Genomic DNA, 18,072 nt, shown 5'->3' with positions numbered 1-18,072 from the left:
AACAGGTTTTTTTGACTTTTTTTGCCTTTTTTTTTTTTTTTTTTTACTTTCCTTGTCTTACTGGTTACTGGCTCCAACTTCTTTTTTTAATGTCCTAACCCTTTAGGGGAATGGGACTAAGGAGGGAAGGGATCAGTATCTCATTTGCGAGAAATTGTCTAAAATCTGAAACCATTTTATAACTCTATTTGCCACTCCTTCCACTTTTTTTAAAAAAGATTTTATTTATTTGAGAGAGAGAGAGAGAGAGAGAGAGAGAACAAGGGGGGAGGGGCAGAGGGAGAAGCAGAATCCCTGCAGAGCAGGGAGCCTGTCACAGGACTCTAGCCCGGGACCCTGGGATCATGACCTGAACTGAAGGCAGATGCTTAACCAACTGTGCTACCCAGGCGCCACCCGCCACCCCTTCCACCTTAACTTCTATTCTCCTTAACCATCTAGTGGAGGATGTAAGAGCTCAAGCTTGAGGTGACTATAAACCGCATTCCAGGGCAAAATGGAATACAGGTAGGTACAGGTTCCCCCTCTTGCATTCTGATAGTTGTAGCTCTGGGCCCTTGCTGGCAAGGGCACCTGGGACACTGGAAAGAAAAACCTCAAGGTCTAAACTGGCTAAGGGACTTCTGAGGTGAATGTTTTATTGGCTCTCTTGCTGGGACTGGTTGTTTTATAAATCTTCCGGGGGGCAAAGTGAGTTTGTCAAACTTCTTTCCTACACCAGCAGGGTCCACTTCGGCTTAACCTTCCACAGCTTACTGTCTTTAGAATAAAAGTCATCCTCTATGTCGCCTTGGGTTCCAGCCCCCTTTGTGATTCATTCATCCATCCATCCAAAACATGTGAATACTTTATAAAAGCATTACTTTCCTTAATCTCTTTTCTTGAGGAGACTTCATTTGGCAGTCTGTCCCTGGGTTCCATACCCTCCCTTCTCCTGTTAATTACTCTTTTACTAATTAATTTTTTTCCAGTGTGTTTGACCCAGAGGGCTCCTCTGGCATCCCTTTTCCCTCAGCGTTGGAGACGGAGGACATAAGTATAAGGCAGAAATAATGTGATGAGGGGGAAGAGCTGGTTCTTAGGGTCAAGGCCTCCGTAAAAGCAAAACCAAAGAGCTGCGTGTGTGTAGGTGTGTGTGTGGTATTCACTTCAATGTGGTGTGGTGGGGCAGGAGAGTACGAGGAAAGACACTCTCATCCCTTTAGCACTCTTGTCTCCCTTGCTCACTCACCTCCCTCACACATTACAATTGCACACTGTTTTTCATACAATCCAATTGCTTCCCTCACACACTCATCTGTTTTCCACTGTCCCACACCGTGCACACTTTTCGGTCTTTTGTGTAAAAGTGTTATTGCTTGAGTCCATCTCTTGCTCACCTTCCTCACACCTCAGACCCTTGCATAGCTCTTTGCACACTCCCGTCTTGCACACAAGCTTCTCCCTCCCTGGTGCACCTGTGTCTTTGACCACTCACCTTCCATCCTCACCTGCTCACCACTCCTCCCCCAGACCCCCATTAACACACCTACTCTCCTACCCATGTGTACACCCCCCTTCCTTGGCCACTCCCCTCCCCCCCCCCCTCCCCCGGGCTCGCACACCCGCCCCCGCCTCTGGGGACACCTGCTCGTGCGGGGCAGGGCGGGGATGCGCAGCCGCGGCCACTTCTACTCTCCGGCTCCCCGCCCCGCCCCTCCCTCCATCCCTCACCGGCTCCCCGGCTCCCGCCCTGCCCGCCCCGCCCGCCCGCCGCTCCGGGGGGGTCTCCGCCGCCGCCGCCGCCGCCGGAAGGAGCCGCCATTTGCCACCGCCGAGCGCACGGGCCGAGCCGAGCGGGAGCCGGGAACCTGAGCGGGACTGGGGCCAGCAGGACGGCGATGGGGGGCGGCCCCGCCGCAGGAGGACTGGGGCGCGTAACCCCGGGGGCCCGGCCCGCTCCAGACCCGGACCCGTGGGGCGCGGCACCTTGAGGTCCCCCTCCCCGCCCCCTGCCCCGGCCATGGCTGCCCGCCCCGCCGCCCCCGGGCCACCAGCCCTCTCGGCCCCGCAAGCCCCGGAACCCCGGCTGTGGCAGCAGTAAAAGGCGCTCTCAGGCCCCGAAGACCCCAGCCGGGCTCGGCTCTCCAGCGCGCGCCGCCTTCCCGGCCTTGTCCTCTCCCTTCCCCCCCGCCGCCCAAGAGCCCCCCTTGCACGCCGCCTCCCCCCCCCCCCCCCCCCCCCCCCCCGGCGCCCCCCTAGCCGGCCGCCCCCCGCCCCCCCCCCCCCGGCGCCCGGACGATGCTCAAGTCTCGGCTCCGCATGTTTCTGAACGAGCTGAAGCTGCTGGTGCTGACGGGCGGGGGGCGGCCCCGGGCCGAGCCGCAGCCCCGGGGGGGCGGGGGAGGCGGCTGCGGCTGGGCGCCCTTCGCCGGCTGCTCGACCCGGGACGGCGACGGCGACGAAGAGGAGTACTACGGGTCGGAGCCGCGGGCCCGGGGCCTGGCCGGCGACAAGGAGCCGCGGGCCGGACTCCCGCCGCCTCCCGCGCCGCCGCCGCCGCCCCCGGGCGCGCTGGACGCCCTGTCGCTCAGCAGCAGCCTGGACAGCGGGCTCCGAACCCCCCAGTGCCGAATCTGCTTCCAGGGCCCGGAGCAGGTCAGGCCTGGGCACCGGGCGGGGCGGAGAGGGGTGGGGTGGGGGCGCGCGCACCTGGGGCGCCCTGGCCGACCACGAACAGGGGGCGGGGCCTGAGGAGGCAGGGCGGGACCCAGGACCCAGAGCGGGTACCGGGTGCGTCTGGGGGTGTTCGCTGGAGAGTCCGGGAGCGCACGTTTGGGATGGAGGGGGTCAGGGGTTTCCAGGGAAAGGGTGGGGCTTTCTCTTGGGAGGGCTCCAAATCCCTCTCACCCACTAACGGGGACAGCCTTTCTGCCCCACTTCTCTCACCCCGGGGTCTCTGTAGGCTGAGGGGCCTATTCACTCGTAGGTGGGCAGAGTGCTTCTGTTCCCCCTTTGAAGGGAGGGGCCCTGCTGGCGCCCTTGCCTCACTCAATATTTCTCTCCATGGGGCACTTTTCTTCACTTCCCATTCCGTGTAACTTTCCATCTCATTCCAAAGAGTACTCTTTGTTTAAATGTTATGGACAAAGTTGTCCCGGGATAGTGCTGGGGGTGGGAGGTGGGTGTACCTATGTAATGAGGAATTATTCCTTGATTAAAGGGGGACACCCTGCATTCCCACACCCAGGATCTCTCCCCTCTTTTTGATACTTGGAAACTGAGGACAATAACCCATCCCAGTCTGCACCACACGTGTGAAATACTTTACAGCGATGGGAAGGAGGAGGAAGGCATGGCTCCGAAGCTCTGACCCTCCCGACCCTCCAGATCCTAAGGGGTAGCTTTCCATTTGGGAAGCCTTAAAGAGCACCCTCCCCAAATTTTAGGAAAGGAGGAGACCCAGTCATTTCCCCCACCCCCATTTCTTTTTATCCTTCATTTATTTGGTCAGGGAAGTTTACCTTGAGCTCTTTTTTCTTTTTTTGCTGTGGCTTTAGCCTCTTGCCCTATTTTGGGTGAAAGGCTTGAGGTGTTTTTTGTTGTTGTTTTAACGTTAGAGAATGACTGACCTGGAGAGGTTTCCCTCTCTTGGGGTGGAGAGGAGTGGGGTCGGGTGGTGACAGCTGACGGGGACCCTCCTCACTCTTCCTCCAGGGGGAGCTCCTGAGCCCCTGCCGCTGCGACGGCTCAGTGCGCTGCACACACCAGCCCTGCCTCATCCGCTGGATCAGTGAGAGGGGCTCCTGGAGCTGTGAGCTCTGCTACTTCAAGTACCAGGTCCTGGCAATCAGCACCAAGAACCCGCTGCAGGTGAGGTGCAAGGAGAGAACTTCCAGACGGGGGCAAGGGCCTTTCAGTAGTCAGAATCAGGGACTCTCCAGGGAGCCTATTTATCTGTTTCATCTTTCCTCAAAGTTACTCCTACCCTGTAAATCCTCCCTTCATTTATTCACATTTATTGGGTCCCACCTGTATTCCAGGCACTGTTCTAGGCACTGAGACAGCAAAAAAAAAAAAAAAAAACAGCAGCAGAAGATGATGATGATAGCAAACATGGTGTGTTTTCTATGTGTTACACTCTTGGTGTATAGTAACTCATTTAATTTTCATAATAATCCTATTAGTTATGTGCCATTATTATCTCCATTTTAAAGATGAGGACACTGATGCTCAAAGAGATATAAAAACTTTCCCAAAGTTACACAGCAAGTAAGTGATGGAGTTAGGATTTGGAATTCAAACCTAGATGGTCTGGTCAGAGCACTTGCCTGATCCTGCCTTCCTAAAATAAGACAAATGGTCTCAAACAATGTGAAAAGTGCTCCATACTATGTTTGATCAGGGCACAGAAGAGACAGATTGCTAATACTGCCTGAAGGGTTTCAGGAAGGCTCTCGAGCATCTTCCTCTTCAGGGCCACTCATCACCTCGCCCTCCTTCTCTTTCCGTGACTTTTTGGAGCCCTTTCTCCCACACAGTGGCAGGCCATCTCCCTGACGGTCATCGAGAAGGTCCAGATCGCAGCCATAGTTCTGGGCTCGCTCTTCCTCGTCGCCAGTATCTCCTGGCTCATCTGGTCCTCACTCAGCCCTTCAGCCAAGTGGCAACGGCAGGATCTGCTCTTTCAGATCTGCTACGGCATGTATGGCTTCATGGATGTCGTCTGCATAGGTGAGGGCACCTCTCTCCCCCTTACCTGCTCAGTGTCTTCCTCCAGCTCACACACATGCTGCACACACTTCCCTGCCCATTCCCTCAGCTCCACAGCCACATTTTCTACGATTGGGAGCCTTTAAGGCTATCTTGGTGCCTCTCCCTTCCCTGCTTCTTCAGGCCTTTTACAGACCCCATGTCCTCACTCTGGAGAAATACTTGCTTAAGTACCTCTGGGCCTAGGTCTGGGCAGCAGGTGACCTTGGATTTCTTTTCCCTTTTGCTCAGGCCTCATCGTCCATGAAGGCTCCTCTGTCTACCGCATCTTCAAGCGCTGGCAGGCAGTGAACCAGCAGTGGAAGGTCCTGAATTATGACAAGACCAAGGACATAGGAGGAGATGCAGGGGGAGGGACAGCAGGGAAGCCGGGCCCCAGGACCTCACGGACGGGCCCCCCCTCTGGGGCCACCAGCCGCCCCCCGGCTGCCCAGCGCATGCGGACGCTCTTGCCTCAGCGCTGTGGTTATACAATCCTGCACCTCCTTGGACAGCTGCGGCCACCAGATGCCCGTTCCAGTTCCCATTCTGGCCGAGAGGTTGTCATGAGGGTCACCACGGTCTGAAACTGAACTCCAGGAGCAGGGATCTTGAGTCGATGCATCGGCCAGAGATAACCTGTCATGGCTGCTGGAGGTACCACCTGGACAAGGTGTTTGGGGCACACTGCCCCCACCACTGAGGATCTCTGTGGGCAGCCTCAAGCTGGAGACATTGTCTGGCCTCTACTACCCACTGGGTAGAGACACCTGGATGACATTCCAGCCCCCACTGATAGCTCCTCACACTCATCCTGGGGCAGCCAGTGGGCAGGTGGGGAGAGCACCTTTTCTTCTCTAGAGAACCGTCCTTACCTCAGCTCCTAGGGCCTCCAGCCCCCCAGCTCCACCATGGTGACTTGGTGAAGGGGGACCAATGCCAGAAGAAAGGGGTTGTGGACCCCCCATTCCCCACCCCATGGCCACAGGGCAGCTGGCAATAAGACTAGTATACATTGACCTCCCGTTCCCTGCATGAGGGCGGGGGGACCTCCCCCTGCTCCACCCCCCATTGCATGGGGGGAGGGCATAAAGAATCATTTATATGCACGTGGAGACTCCTTTCTCATCTGGGGCTTTTCTGGAGGGTTGGGAGGTGTGGGGAGGTTTCTCTGCAGAGGTTGCAAATCCCAAATGCAGCAGTGGGTTCTGAGTTGGAGGTGTGACTCCCACTTACTGGCGAATAATTCACAGTGGCTGCTAGGTGGCAGTGCTCAGAGGTATCTAAGGGGTTGACCTGCCACCTGCAAGTTGTATGATTTAGAAGAAAAAAAAAATCTCTCCGCCGTGGTTTTCCTGTCTACCTCATAGGGTTGGAATGAGGATAAATGAGGGACAGGTTGAATGCCATTGCAAAGAAAATTAGTGATGGCGTGAAAAGATTTCTAGACTAGTTGATGGTCCATTTATTTCAAATAGTAGCTGGTTAACAAATTCCAGAATGTGTTTTTTCATCTGGAGTTGCACAGAGCCTTGGAAATTTGTGTTGAGTATCATAATAGAAATGGAAATATGAGGGGAAATAGATATTGCAAATGTGAAGGATGGTGGTTATTTGCAAAAATGAGAGCTCCTCCAACCCCCTAAACACTGGGGGCTGGGGAAGGATGGAGCTATCCTTCTTGCTCTGGGGATTTTGTGGGTTCTATTAGTCCTTCCCAGGTAATGTGCTCACCCAGGGAAGTGGTGTGAAATGAATCTGGACTCATTTGAAGTGAGACAGACAGAATGTCCCAATGTTATGAATCTCCAACCCCGGCTTAAGCTGCTCCTATGGCAGTTCAGGGTTACAGGTCTGACCTGTGCCCCAGCTAGTGGTATTAACTGGGAAGTATTGTGCCTGGAGGCAGCAGTTTAGAGGGCTGTTGTTTATAGAGAAAGGGTTTGGGAAGGACTGGTTAAAATGTGGGTTAACCTGAGGCCTGCTCCCTTTCTCCTGAGGCCTTGGGGCTGTGTATTATATGAATGATGGTGTCTTTTAAGTGAACTATTCATCAGCAATTAAAATAATTACTTCATACATTGTTAAGTCAGATCCAGACGCCTTTCCTATTATTGGTCCTTTTCTCAGGAAGGTTCTGTTCTGCCTCCTCCCTGGGAATGTTTTGGGGGAAATGCTTCTCTACTAAAGGTCACACATACTTGCCCTGGAAATGGTCTTCCTTTGTCCTTTTCTGAAAGGGGGAGTCTTGGCTGCTGTCCATGGTGCTGGCACTCAGACTTGCCTGGGAATGTTCTCACTGAAGCTAGACTCAGGTTTGAGTCCCTGGAAGTATTGAGGTGTATCACTTCTAACCTCTGAGGAGATCAAAAAGAGGGGACAGAGGCCAGATGCTCCATTTTTTTCCAGTGGGATATCGTTTCCCTAGAGAGACAACCCTCCATATTCTCCACCTGGGAAGACAGAAGGGCCAGACTTTCCTGATTTGCTATTCACAAAATAGCTGGTGGGGGCCAGAAGGGAGACAGCAAATCAGAGTGACTACTAGTACCTATCCTGGCAAATATGACCGGTGGGTATACCACAGGTGGGGTTTCTTGTGCCAAGCCCGGACTGTCCCTCATGATAGCCCTCCATGGAAGCTTAGACATACCAAAGAACATACACACACAAACACACCCTCTCTGATTCCACTCTGGGTCCTGAAATTGGGCCAGGCGAGACAGTATGTTTCCCTCCCTTTCAGTACCATTGGAGGTCTTGCTTGGTATAGGGGTTGGGACCAGCAATCAGTATGGTCCCTTCTCCTTCCCTTTTTCCAACTTAAAGAGATTCTTGTCACAAAAGGGTGATGGGAACTGCCACCCTCCATAAGTAGATCAGTTGTACTTGCCCAGTGAGGAATGTGGGTGTACAGAATTCTCATCACTGATTCCAGGGGAAAGAGTGTGAGAGGAAGCTGGGCTTTATTCTCCTTCAAAGTTCGGATGTGCTAAAAATCAGGTCAGTTAGGTTCAGGTTAAGCTTAGTGATGGGGGGGGTTGGACACAGAATACGATAGAGGAGTTGAGAGGTGGGGCAGTAAGGGCACACAAACCTTGGTCTCTGCACAAGGCCTCGGGTGTACTGTGCCCCTCTGTACATCTTACAAAGATAGATGCCCTCGGAAGGCCCAGCGGCAGACAGCCTCTGTGGTCAGGGAGCCCTGCCTAGGGCAGGGGGCCAGGCTTGTGGAGGAGGAGGAGGCAGGGGGGCAAGTCCTGACACGGGGAGGGTAATCCAGGCTAGGGAGGGGCTGCGGGGAGTGCGCTGAGAGATTGATTTGTATGGAAGATGAGTTAATCCGTATACATCACAAGGGGAGAACTGTGCCCAGACTCTGGGGGGGGGGGCAGAGAATGCTGACTCAGGGAAACAGAGGCTCCTTCTGCCCTCCCCACTTCTGCCTCAGTGCCCCAGGGCTTCCGGCCACCCCCACACTCGGCTTTCATTCTGTCTGTCTGACTTCACTTCTGTGCATGTATCCCTGTCTTTCTCTGAAGGAAATTACCTTGGAGCAACTTTTCCAGAGAGGGCAGATATCCCTTGGTCCTGGCAGTCCAGGTTCCAAAAGCACTTCCACCAAAGAGTCTGTTGCCTCTGGCCATCTCTGCAAATCCCTATAGCTCCCCAACCCATTTTTAAAGGCTAACTCTTGGTGTTACTTTTCACCACCACCCCCTTAATCTCCTACAGGGAGCCAGACTCTGGCTCTTCCCAGTACAGACAGAACAGTGTTGGGTTTGTGATGCAAACCACTCTCCCAGGCGGCTAGACCTCCCATTGTTATGGAGGTCACTCCCAGGATCGGAGAAATCAAAGTAGGGGATTTGGTGAGGGTCTTGCCTCCAGGACTTGTAGAAGAAAAGTAAGTCAAAAACCAAGGATGGAACATTTCATTCTTTTATTTCAAAACTATGAATATTAAAAAATTCCAATATATAAAAGGAAGGCTTAAGCAGGTATAGGCCAAAAGATGTCTGCCCAGGGACTAAATGGTGGGACAAGCGAACCCCTAATAGTGACCAGAGAGTCAAGGAGAGTTTTAAAACATCATAAGCCAAGTGAGGGCAGACTCACCTTGCCAGGGTCAAGATGAGGAAGAAGAAGGGTAGACAGAGGCTGGTAAGCTGCTTATCCCTTCTGCCACATGGTCCAGATTCAATTTGAGAACCTGTATGGCATCACCCAATTGCGGGATATAAAGACTGAATAAGGTCTCATTCTTCCTCTCAAAGAGCTCACATGCAAGAAGGAAAGACCAACCAGGTGCAGACCAAATGCATAATTACTGAGCTCACGTGGTGATAAGTGCTTACCCAGCAGCTCCTGAACACTGTGCAAGCCCCAAAAGGGCAGTGGTTGAATCCTTCCTCAGGCCACCCAACATTATTAAGATCTAAGCTGGCCCTTGGAGGATGCATATGATAAGACCAGGAGAAAAGCTGAGTAGGCAGAGGGACTATGGTTTTCACAGGGCCTGATGGGTCAGGCCCAGGCATATTTCACACCTTGGTCAGGGCTGCCTCAAGCAGTTTGCTAGTGTCCTTCTAACCAGTCTGGTCAAATAGACAGGTCTCAGGGGGAATACATATCTCTTGGTCTTGTGCCTAATAAATCCCTACAATGAGAGAAAGGGTGATGATGATAGCCTCCTTCCATGGGACTATCTGTCCACAAACTGTAGGTTGATGCTCCTCTCGGGTACCAGGACAGTCCGGGTCATGGGTCGGATTGGGGCAGCACCTGGCTCAGGCTTCACCTCAAAGTGGGTCAAGATCTGGAAAGGGAGGAAGAAAGCTATCACTTTGGGAGGGGTCTACAATGGTGGGTTTGATTGGTAAAGGGTATTGTTAGTGTTAGGTCGATATTGAAATGACACCTGTGGTCAGTAGGGAATTTCTTAAGGTATTATGGCGGGGGAGTGGGGGGGAATAGTCCAAATACCCTTGCTCACTCTGTAGACTTAAAACAGGATTGCTGTTATTTCAGAGGATTAGGTTTACCAAGCCATATATTTTGCGATGCTTGTCAGAAGAGCTCACGGCTTTAGAGGGTTAGGGTCTCTCATGTCTGGGGAAGGTATGTCAAGATCACTAACCTGAGCCAAAGCCATGTGCAGCTCAAGCTCTGCCAGGCGTCTCCCCATGCAGCTGCGCTTGCCAAAGCCAAAGGGAAGAGATGCAAATGGGTGGGGGGCTGGACCTTCCCCCAGCCATCGAGCTGGACGAAAAGAATTTGGCTCTGGGAACTGGGCAGGGTCCCTTGAAGTGGCATAATGACACAGTGTGACCAGCGTCTGATGGGGAAAGAACATAAACTTGTCAGTTTGGGCCCACGAATGCAGGGAGGGACATGGAAAAGAGGATATATGGATTGGAGCAAAGGTGGGCTCTGGTTGGTGAGGGGTAAGTTTTCTGGGGCTACTTTTGGAATGATTTCTCCACTGCCCCCGTTACATCCCAGAGAGAGGCATTCAGGCCAAAGGGAAGGTGAAGGGCTTATATGGAGTGTTTGACAACAGGATGGGGCCCAAGATTGTGAGGGATGGCTTAACAAAAGGGGCCCATAGGCTCTACTTACGTTTTGGGGGATAACATAGTCACCCACACGAACGTCTTTGTCTGGGACACGGGAATTTCCAGGTACCACAGGGTACAGTCTGGATTGCAGAACAAGAGGGAAGCAGCAAGGTGAGGCTGGGGGCTGTAGCCTCCCTCTTGTCCCCAAGCCTCCTACGCCCAAACCCATTCTTGGCCAGGAGTAGGTACCATTTTCCTCTGCTCGCTCTCCCTGCTCCCATTTACCATCTCCTTCCCCAGCCCTTCCCAACATTTTCTTTAGCTTCTCCTCTTCCGTCCCCTCACCTTAGCACTTCCTTGACCACTGCCTTCAGCAGGGGCAGCTGGGATAGAACAGTAGCTGAGGGGTGGGCACTGGAGCCAGGGCCCAGGGCAGCTGTGATCTCAGAGTGGAGTGCTTTCTGGACTTCGGGGTGCCGAGAGAGTTCATACAGAGCCCAGGAGAGTGTGTTGGATACCTGAGAGGACAGTTGAGAGCCTCAGAGGTGTTGAGAGTGGACACCCAGTAAAGGGGGGCAGAATATGAGGCAGTCTGGAGCTCAGGAGGTGTTAAGCCAAGCTGGCCGAAAGGGTCATAGTGGATCCCCTGCAGCAGCAAAGTGGCCCCTGAAACTGGAGAGGCTAAGCTCTGGAAGTGGGGCTCCCAACATGGAGAAGAACCTCACTGTGTCCACTCCAGCCAGTAGCAGCTCGGTCACATTGCCCAGGATGGACGGAGCAGGCAACTCTTCCCGGAACAGGAAGTAGGTCAGGTGTGCCCCAGATCCCATGTCCTCCTCAGGCTTTCCCTTGCTCCTCAAAGCTACCTCAGCCTCTCGCCTCTCCACGTGCTGCTGGGCTGTGTGGGGGAGAAGGTACAGGGGTGCCTCACCATCCCTGAACAGCTTTACGTTCCCCTATCCCCACTTCATTTCCTTGCCTTACCAAAGGCAAACATCTGGTCCCAGTCTCGGCAGAGGCGGCCCCAGGGTCCGGGCACGAGGCGGTGAAGCCAGCCAGGCATCGCCATGGTCAACAGCGTGGACACAAACACCGATCCCACCGCGCGGATGAAGGTCTCTGTGTCTGGGGGCACTTCGGCCTCCAGGCAGCCCAGGCGGGAACCCAGGAGCACCGCAGCTATGCCTGGGCGGGAGGGGGCGCTGTCAGGGCACTGGGAGACCAGGCAGGGGCCTCCCACGTTTGCCCCTGTCTTGGGACTCACCTTCTAGTCCAAACTTGTAAAACTCTCCTGCCACGTCCCGAACCAGGGTTGGCGGCCCAGCCCCACGTCCCCGTTGGTGCCGCAGTCGCCGCACAAGGTCGTGGACCACGTCGTCCAGGGTCCCGGCATAGCGGGCGGCCGCTTGAGGCGGGAGGAGCAGCGGTGCCAGGAGGCTGCGGAGCCTCTGCCATTCTTCTCCTTCCCTGCGGGTGTGCAGAGAGGGGGCGCGTCAGGGCGGATGAGGGTGTGTGGAGGCGGCCCGACGGGGCTGGCGGCGGTGAAGATGGAGCGCGTTCGGCTGGGGTGGCCAGGAAAAGGATTGCGGCTGCTCCCTTGGGGTACAAAAACCTGCTCCTGCCTGCTCCGACTTCCCGTCCCCCTTCCTCGTTGCTCATTTCCTGGCCCCGGGGCGGGGGAGGGGGGCTGGGTTCCTGGGTAACTTGAGTCACGGAATCTCACATTCCATCTAGGTCCTGGTACCTTCGCCCCTCCCGCGGATTTCCAGGATTCCGGACTCCAAAGACAGGGAGATGGGTGGGGGACAGGCGCGGTTCTACCTGAGCCTGAACGAAAACAGGCTGGGGTGGGAAGCCCAATTTATCAGACGGTTGGGGGAAAAGGCCAACCTCCCTCCACACCCCGAGACAGACTGTTTCCAGACCAGCCACAGGAAAGGGACGCAGCTGGGCGTTTGCGCTTTGGGGCCAGAGAGGACTCACGCCGTGAGCAGCCCGCAAGCCCGCTGGCGGCGGCGACGGTGCTCTGCCCAGGGTGAGAAGCTGCAGCGCTCTGGCCGGGGCCCCTCTTGTCGCAAGAGCTGCTCGACGAGTGTTGGGGCCGCCAGGTACACAGTGCGCACCCTCCCGAAGCTGGCCAACCACACAGGCCCGAAGCGCGAAACGCCCTGCACCTGGGAGAATGGGTACAGTGGACACTGGAGTCCCGGGCCGGGGACTTCCAGCTTGGTCCGTCAAGGGTGTTGGCTGGGCTTTGCAAGAGGGAGCTTGTTTCTTCAGTGGCTCCCAGCTAGTATATAGCCCTGATGCTGCAAACCCTTCCTCCTTTTCTTTCCCCCACTTCCCATCCCTAGGAAGTCTGAGTGATGGGCAAAGCGGAGGAACTGCACAAAGCAGACATTCAGGACCTCTCTTAGGTCACCTGGGCTGAGCCGAGGCGAAGAAATCCCTGAAGGCTCCTCTCGTGGACTATCTCAGAACGAACCCCCAGTTAACTGAAGAGGAGCGCCTGTAGCTTTAAGTCAGATGCGAGGGGAAGGTACTATGCGTATCTGCCTTCCGCGCACTTGTTCTGGACCTACCTGGCCCCGACTTCCGCACCGCGAGAAGGCGCTTTTTGAGGGTACTCTTCTGCTGGGTGTGGGGATGGACTCCCGCGCAGCTCGAACCACCGCCCGCAGTCCCAACGTTTCTAACTCATGGGCCTCTGTTCTCACTGGCCCGCCTCCTACTTTCTGCACTAGTCTGTCCTTTCTGGTGTTGTTAAAGGCAGTTTCCCCAGCATTCCATTCCCAGGAACGTCCCCTTCTACCTGCAGCTCGTGTAGCCGTGACAGACCCCCCTTGCAGAAAAGTTCAGCAAGGAAGACTGGCGTGGAGGGGCCTGGGATGTCCGCCAAGCTCCGGGGCGCGGGGTCGGAGCCTCTGGAGCCCAGTGAGGCACCTAGCTTGGGAGCACAGTGGACACGATGGAACACCCTGGAGGCGAGCTTGAGGGTCTGGGTCATGGTCTGGGTCAGGGAACCGGCGAAGGAGAGCACTTCCTCCAGGCATCTTGCTTGCTGCCTGAACCCCTATTTAACCTTTGGGTGAGATGGTGGCGACGCCCCCTCTTCAAGCTCCTCAGCCAATCCCCTCTCCTGAGTGGTCCAGCTGGGGATTAGCACAGTAGGCGGGGCTGGGGTTCCCTGGCAGTTCTCTTGGGTCTCATGTTGCAGTGATCCTCTTGGGAAGGGAGGTCTGCCTTGGTTTCCCCCTTCTGGGCTGGTGCCCTAGTTCAGCTGCCTAAAGATCTCTTCCTGGGAAAGGCTCTTTGGTGAGGTTTAGGGTACAGAGGTACAGAGTCAGTCCCTAGTATTCCCACTTCCTCAGGGAGCCAGGCCCTCTTGGGACCATCCTCAGGAATTCCCCATCCTCAGCTCCTTCGGGAAGGGAAGAGGCACAGCTGTAGCTTTCTCCATATTCTTGGCTTATGGGGCTGCACCTTTGCCGTAGGTGAGCAGAACTTTCTGGCACTACCACATCTTCCCCACCTCCTGTACCTGACACTGGGCAGATGGTAGGTGAGTTAATGGGTTAAAATGGCTCCAGGAGCCTTCATCTTTGTTCCTTGGGAAGAAGGGGGTGGTCTTTTAGGTCAACAAACCCTGTCCTTCCAGCCATGGGAACCTAGGGCTTCAGAAGCAGAAACAAAGGAACCTTATGCAAATTAGAAAAGTTCAGAGATTTCTCTGCGCTCTTGGATGGTGCAAGGGCTATGTGAGTGCTCCGACTCTCCAGCTGACTCAGTCCTCTTTGGGGGGGCGGATTTCTAGTCAGCAGCCCATTTTTGCTTTTAGCCTCAGAATCTTGCACAGTTTAGTTCTCTGCTCCTCACTCCCCCACCCTGCCCCCACTGGGCTCTGTGCCAGTCAGTTAGCTTTGAAGTTCTGGAATCGAAGGTCAACATGAAAAAGGAGAGGGTCTCCACCACCCCGTCCCAGCACTCTCCAGAGACAGCAACAATAAAGACAGCAGATTCCTCAGGTCAAGTCTCAGGCAGGGAGAGGATGGGGGATGGGAGAAGGCATGTGATACATGCTCTACCCTTTCCTGAGAAAGAGCAGCACGGGCATGTGCACACGTATACACGTTATCCCCAGGACTGCCAAGTAAACACAAGTGGACAGGCAATTTGAGTCTAGCAAGCAGTTTAGATGGAGAGTGGAGAATTGCATTCCTCACTCCAGCTGAGGAGATCCCAGAAGGAGAAGGAAGTGCTAAGGAAGAGCAAGACCCCACACCCTTCCAAACATCCCTTCTGGTCCAAGATCTTTTGACCTTCCCAGTTAGCTTCTTTTGCTTTCTGTTGGTGGTAGACAGGCAAGATGAGAGGTCAGTTGTGAATCCCAGGCTTCTGGCCTGGGCAGTTCCCCAACTTTTTTGAAAGACTGTCGCCTCTTGGCCCCAGCAGTCTCGGCTAGGAAGGTCCTGGGGTCAAGCTAAGGCAAGGCAGGCCGTCAGTGGCCCAGGGGGATGGGATTGGGGGTCACTGCCTGGAGGGTGGGATCCTGTATTCTTCGGAAGATGGCTGGGAAATTCTTGCCTCCGTTGCGTAAGACTTTCTTGCCTTCCTCGGTTGAGGTGCCCAGATGTCCCACAATGGGGTCTTCACTCTGAGAAAAGGAAGGGTCCAATAAGTCCTTGCCCACCTTTCAGATGGCCCCTGGCCCTGAGACTCCCATCCCATCCTCCTGGCACTGAGCTGGGTTCAGAGAACACAGAACCACTCTGGAAAAGGCCTGCGTCTTCACCACTCCCCTCAGGCCCCCTACTTACCAGTTCCTCCAGGGGCACACGCTCAAACAGGGGGTGCCTTTCAAAATGGGTGCACATCCAGTCATGTAGCTCCAGCACATCAGTTATGGTGTATACCAGCCCCTGCAGAGGCAAAATCACCTGAGACGGGGGGCCGCATGCATTTGAGCAGGGAGATGATGGGAGTGGTGGTGTGAGTCCTAAATGCACCCCCACTGAATTCTTAGTGGAAGGTCTCCGAATGGGCCACTCACCCCTCCCTCCCACTCCCGACTCACCCCGACTCTAAGCACGTAGGCATATTCTGCCAGCAGCGTGGGACTGATGATTCGCCACTTGTGCTTCGTCCGCTTGAAATGTGGGTCAGGGAAGAGGAAGAACATCTTTGTCAGCTGTGAGACAGACATGCATCGACAAGGTTGAGAGCCTGGCTTCAGTGCCCCACGTGCCTACCAGCCTAACCCACCGGGGCCCCTCCCCACCTGGCCCTTGCGGAAGAAGTTAGGAAGGTGTTTCATGGCATTGCTACGGAGACAGGCGATGTTCTGGAAGCCACCTCCAGGAGCTGCTCGAAGGGCCCGAATCCGGTCTTGTACATAGTCTGAGACTTTCACCCGGATCTCCAGACCCAGAATCAGTGTGTCTGGGAACAACGGTGACAGTTCCACTGGACACAGAAAGAGGAATGGAATCGTCAACCTCATACTTGCAGGAAGTGCAAAGGGGTCAAGAAAGGAAAGGAAGTATCACTCTGCAACTCCCAAAATCAGGAATGGCAAGTGTGGACGGAGAGATACCTAGATGGCTGGTTCTATGCTGGAGAAGGGGGTTAAGCTTAGGGTTAGGCTTAGATCCAAAGACTGTCACCTGGACTGGAAGTGGGAGGGCCCGTGGATACACGTATATTTCTAAGTGCTTCCGAGTTTTCAGTGTTTTCACACATCGTCTCAGTTAATCCTCCTTACGCTCTGTGGTAAATTGAGAAGATGAGGGTACTGAGGTCAGAAATGGCCAAGGTCACAGAGCTAAGAGGAGGCAGAACTGGAACTTGAACTGAGCTTTTCTGCCCCCAAGTACCATGTTTTTCTCTCTCTGTCATGCTGTTACCTCTATGGGAAAATCTAAAAATAGAGAAGTGGCCTGGCATGCAGGGCTGGGACAATATAGACAATACAAGAGGAACGTGAAAACATGAGAGTAGAGCAGAAACAATGAGTTTTGGTGAAGGAGGGGGGAGGAGAGGGAGAGTGGTGGAATCCCTCAGAAAGACAGTTCAGGATCACTGGCTACAGTGACTAATCTCTGACGCTTGTGCTGACCAGCTCACTGACCCGGTACCTTGCAGGTGAAATGCCTCAAGTAGGGACTGAGGCCAGGGGTGGGGCCAGACAAGACAACCCAAGTTCTAAGAGGAATTTGAGACAACATCCTCCCTTCTCCAGGACAAAGGCCACAGACCCAGAGTACAGAGAAAGTGGAGGCTCTCCACACTGATGTCACAGCACTGGTGTCTGGTCCGAAGGGGAAAGGCCAACAATGGCCCCCACCAAACCTGCTGAGGTAGCAGAACCTAGGCATTGCCTCTCTGTGCCCTAGAGGAAAGGCCAGAGTGTTACCTAACAGGCCACCATAGCCACAGCCTATGTCTGCAAACTCCACTTGGGCCTGAGCTCTCTTTTCTTTCTTATCCTTTGGGTCATCGTGGCTCTTATTTTGAGTCAGTGGAGCGAAGAACTCTGGGTATAGCTCAGACCAGTCCATCTCTTCAGGCTTCACAGGGCTATTGGAGAGAAGACATGAGGGACATGAGAAGGTTGGTCAAGCCATTGCGGAAGTGGTACTACGTGTGAGTGGGCGGATGGGTAAGGGTGGGAGGTAAATGGGAAGAGCGATTCTCAAAAATTCTGTAAAAGTGGGCCCTGTGGTCTCTAGGAAACACAGTGGAAACCACCCTTAACCCCCAGTGTGAATCACAGGCCCATCATGAGGCTCATATTGCTGACCTGCCCATCTCCACTTCTAGGAGTCGATGTGACTCTGGTCAGGCAGCTCTCCTTTCTGGGTCACAAGTTCCTTTCCCCCAGAGATTGGCTGCCTAAGGCACTGGGACCTTACACTGTTTATGTGCTCTGTGGGAAGAGGATGGACTAAGGCGTGGGCGGGATTTGTGTGTATGTTTGTCTTTTTATTAAATCCGATCAACGAAACCGAAAGGTGGAAACGACATTCTGCCCGCAACACTCCAGTCTAAGTTACTCTCTTCCCAGACTTGCACCCCTACCGAGACTTCGGGCAGAACGCCACGCCCCCTCCCAACCCTCCAACTCCGCCCTCCCCTAAATCTCCCCGACCCACCTCTAAAGCTGACGTCACCCTGCCGAGCCTCCCTGGTCGGTCTGAGACCCTGCAGACGGTCCAGAACAACAGCCCTTTCGGACTGGAATATTCCGCCTTCCTCTTGCCTCCCCCTGCTCCCTTCCCCCCCCCGCCCTGCTCACTCACTAGCGCAGCGTGTGGTCAGCCATGGGGTTGGAGTGAGCACGTTGCCGATAGTAGCGCTTCTGGGGCTGCGGGGCCTCGGCTCCTACCGCGTCCCCAGTCTCAGCTCCCGCCATGATCCCCCAGTCCCGGGTTTCTCTACTGAACCCACGTGGAGACCAAGGCCCGAGGCGCACGATAATGACGCAATCAGGCGCGTTGAGAGCAGACCCCGCCTCTTAAAGACCCAGGAGTGTACTCCGCGGACCTGGTCAGGGAGAGTGGGCGGCTGCCGGAGCGGTAGGGGGCTTTCGCGGCGCGGGTCTCCAGCTGGCCTGGCAAGGCCAACCCGGCACCCTACCTCTTTCGTTAGCCCGCTTCTGCTTGGTCTGGGATACTATCCTAGTTGCAGATACCTCTGCACCCCGCAGGTGAGAGGAGTCCAGGACCCCGCTTCCTACAGAAAAATCCTCACTCTTCTCCCGTCTCCCCCGGTCTCAGACCTG

The 18,072-nt window shown here is 54.8% G+C and overlaps 3 protein-coding genes across 4 annotated transcripts; 1 reads left to right on the top strand and 2 right to left on the bottom strand.

The window, feature by feature from the left end:
• The first annotated feature begins 1,633 nt into the window (after positions 1-1,633).
• On the top strand, positions 1,634-6,317 carry MARCHF9 (membrane associated ring-CH-type finger 9). The gene is made up of 4 exons (XM_025883045.2): positions 1,634-2,637; positions 3,697-3,852; positions 4,521-4,713; positions 4,984-6,317. The coding sequence occupies exons 1-4, from the start codon at positions 2,281-2,283 to the stop codon at positions 5,316-5,318; spliced, it is 1,041 nt and encodes a 346-aa protein (XP_025738830.1). The 5' UTR covers positions 1,634-2,280; the 3' UTR covers positions 5,319-6,317.
• Positions 6,318-8,716: 2,399 nt separating this feature from the next.
• CYP27B1 (cytochrome P450 family 27 subfamily B member 1) lies at positions 8,717-14,338 on the bottom strand. The gene is made up of 9 exons (XM_025883044.2): positions 13,105-14,338; positions 12,276-12,466; positions 11,557-11,759; positions 11,277-11,477; positions 11,018-11,190; positions 10,638-10,810; positions 10,354-10,432; positions 9,872-10,069; positions 8,717-9,550 (listed from the first exon to the last, which is right to left on the bottom strand). The coding sequence occupies exons 1-9, from the start codon at positions 13,297-13,299 to the stop codon at positions 9,437-9,439; spliced, it is 1,527 nt and encodes a 508-aa protein (XP_025738829.1). The 5' UTR covers positions 13,300-14,338; the 3' UTR covers positions 8,717-9,436.
• A 126-nt stretch (positions 14,339-14,464) lies between these two features.
• Positions 14,465-18,063, bottom strand: METTL1 (methyltransferase 1, tRNA methylguanosine). 2 transcript variants are annotated; one of them, XM_025883046.2, is made up of 6 exons: positions 17,591-18,063; positions 16,705-16,868; positions 15,571-15,755; positions 15,367-15,480; positions 15,110-15,211; positions 14,465-14,946 (listed from the first exon to the last, which is right to left on the bottom strand). In XM_025883046.2, the coding sequence occupies exons 1-6, from the start codon at positions 17,701-17,703 to the stop codon at positions 14,791-14,793; spliced, it is 834 nt and encodes a 277-aa protein (XP_025738831.1). In that variant the 5' UTR covers positions 17,704-18,063; the 3' UTR covers positions 14,465-14,790. The 2 variants fall into 2 exon arrangements, with proteins under 2 accessions (XP_025738831.1, XP_073756859.1); XM_073900758.1 differs by lacking the exon at positions 17,591-18,063 and adding an exon at positions 17,092-17,326.
• Between the last annotated feature and the right edge of the window lie 9 nt (positions 18,064-18,072).

This window comes from Callorhinus ursinus, unplaced genomic scaffold, assembly GCF_003265705.2.
Source record: "Callorhinus ursinus isolate GAN/ISIS: 27379988/994484 unplaced genomic scaffold, GSC_fseal_2.0 scaffold14, whole genome shotgun sequence".
Classification (NCBI taxonomy): domain Eukaryota; kingdom Metazoa; phylum Chordata; class Mammalia; order Carnivora; family Otariidae; genus Callorhinus; species Callorhinus ursinus.
This window is presented reverse-complemented; position numbering and strand designations above follow the sequence as displayed.

What these genes read in the sequence shown, in the direction of transcription:
- METTL1 (XM_025883046.2), bottom strand. Translation starts at nt 17,703, where the DNA reads ATGGCGGGAGCTGAGACTGGGGACGCGGTAGGAGCCGAGGCCCCGCAG. An exon ending in GCTGACCACACGCTGCGCTA is followed by an intron (nt 16,869 to 17,590) that starts GTGAGTGAGCAG and finishes TCTCTCCAATAG; the next exon opens with CCCTGTGAAGCCTGAAGAGA. An exon ending in CCTACGTGCTTAGAGTCGGG is followed by an intron (nt 15,212 to 15,366) that starts GTGAGTCGGGAG and finishes TTGCCTCTGCAG; the next exon opens with GGGCTGGTATACACCATAAC.
- CYP27B1 (XM_025883044.2), bottom strand. Translation starts at nt 13,299, where the DNA reads ATGACCCAGACCCTCAAGCTCGCCTCCAGGGTGTTCCATCGTGTCCAC. An exon ending in CACGGCTACACGAGCTGCAG is followed by an intron (nt 12,467 to 13,104) that starts GTAGAAGGGGAC and finishes CCATTCTCCCAG; the next exon opens with GTGCAGGGCGTTTCGCGCTT. An exon ending in GGACCAGATGTTTGCCTTTG is followed by an intron (nt 11,191 to 11,276) that starts GTAAGGCAAGGA and finishes TCCCCCACACAG; the next exon opens with CCCAGCAGCACGTGGAGAGG.
- MARCHF9 (XM_025883045.2), top strand. Translation starts at nt 2,281, where the DNA reads ATGCTCAAGTCTCGGCTCCGCATGTTTCTGAACGAGCTGAAGCTGCTG. An exon ending in GCTTCCAGGGCCCGGAGCAG is followed by an intron (nt 2,638 to 3,696) that starts GTCAGGCCTGGG and finishes CTCTTCCTCCAG; the next exon opens with GGGGAGCTCCTGAGCCCCTG. An exon ending in GCACCAAGAACCCGCTGCAG is followed by an intron (nt 3,853 to 4,520) that starts GTGAGGTGCAAG and finishes TCTCCCACACAG; the next exon opens with TGGCAGGCCATCTCCCTGAC.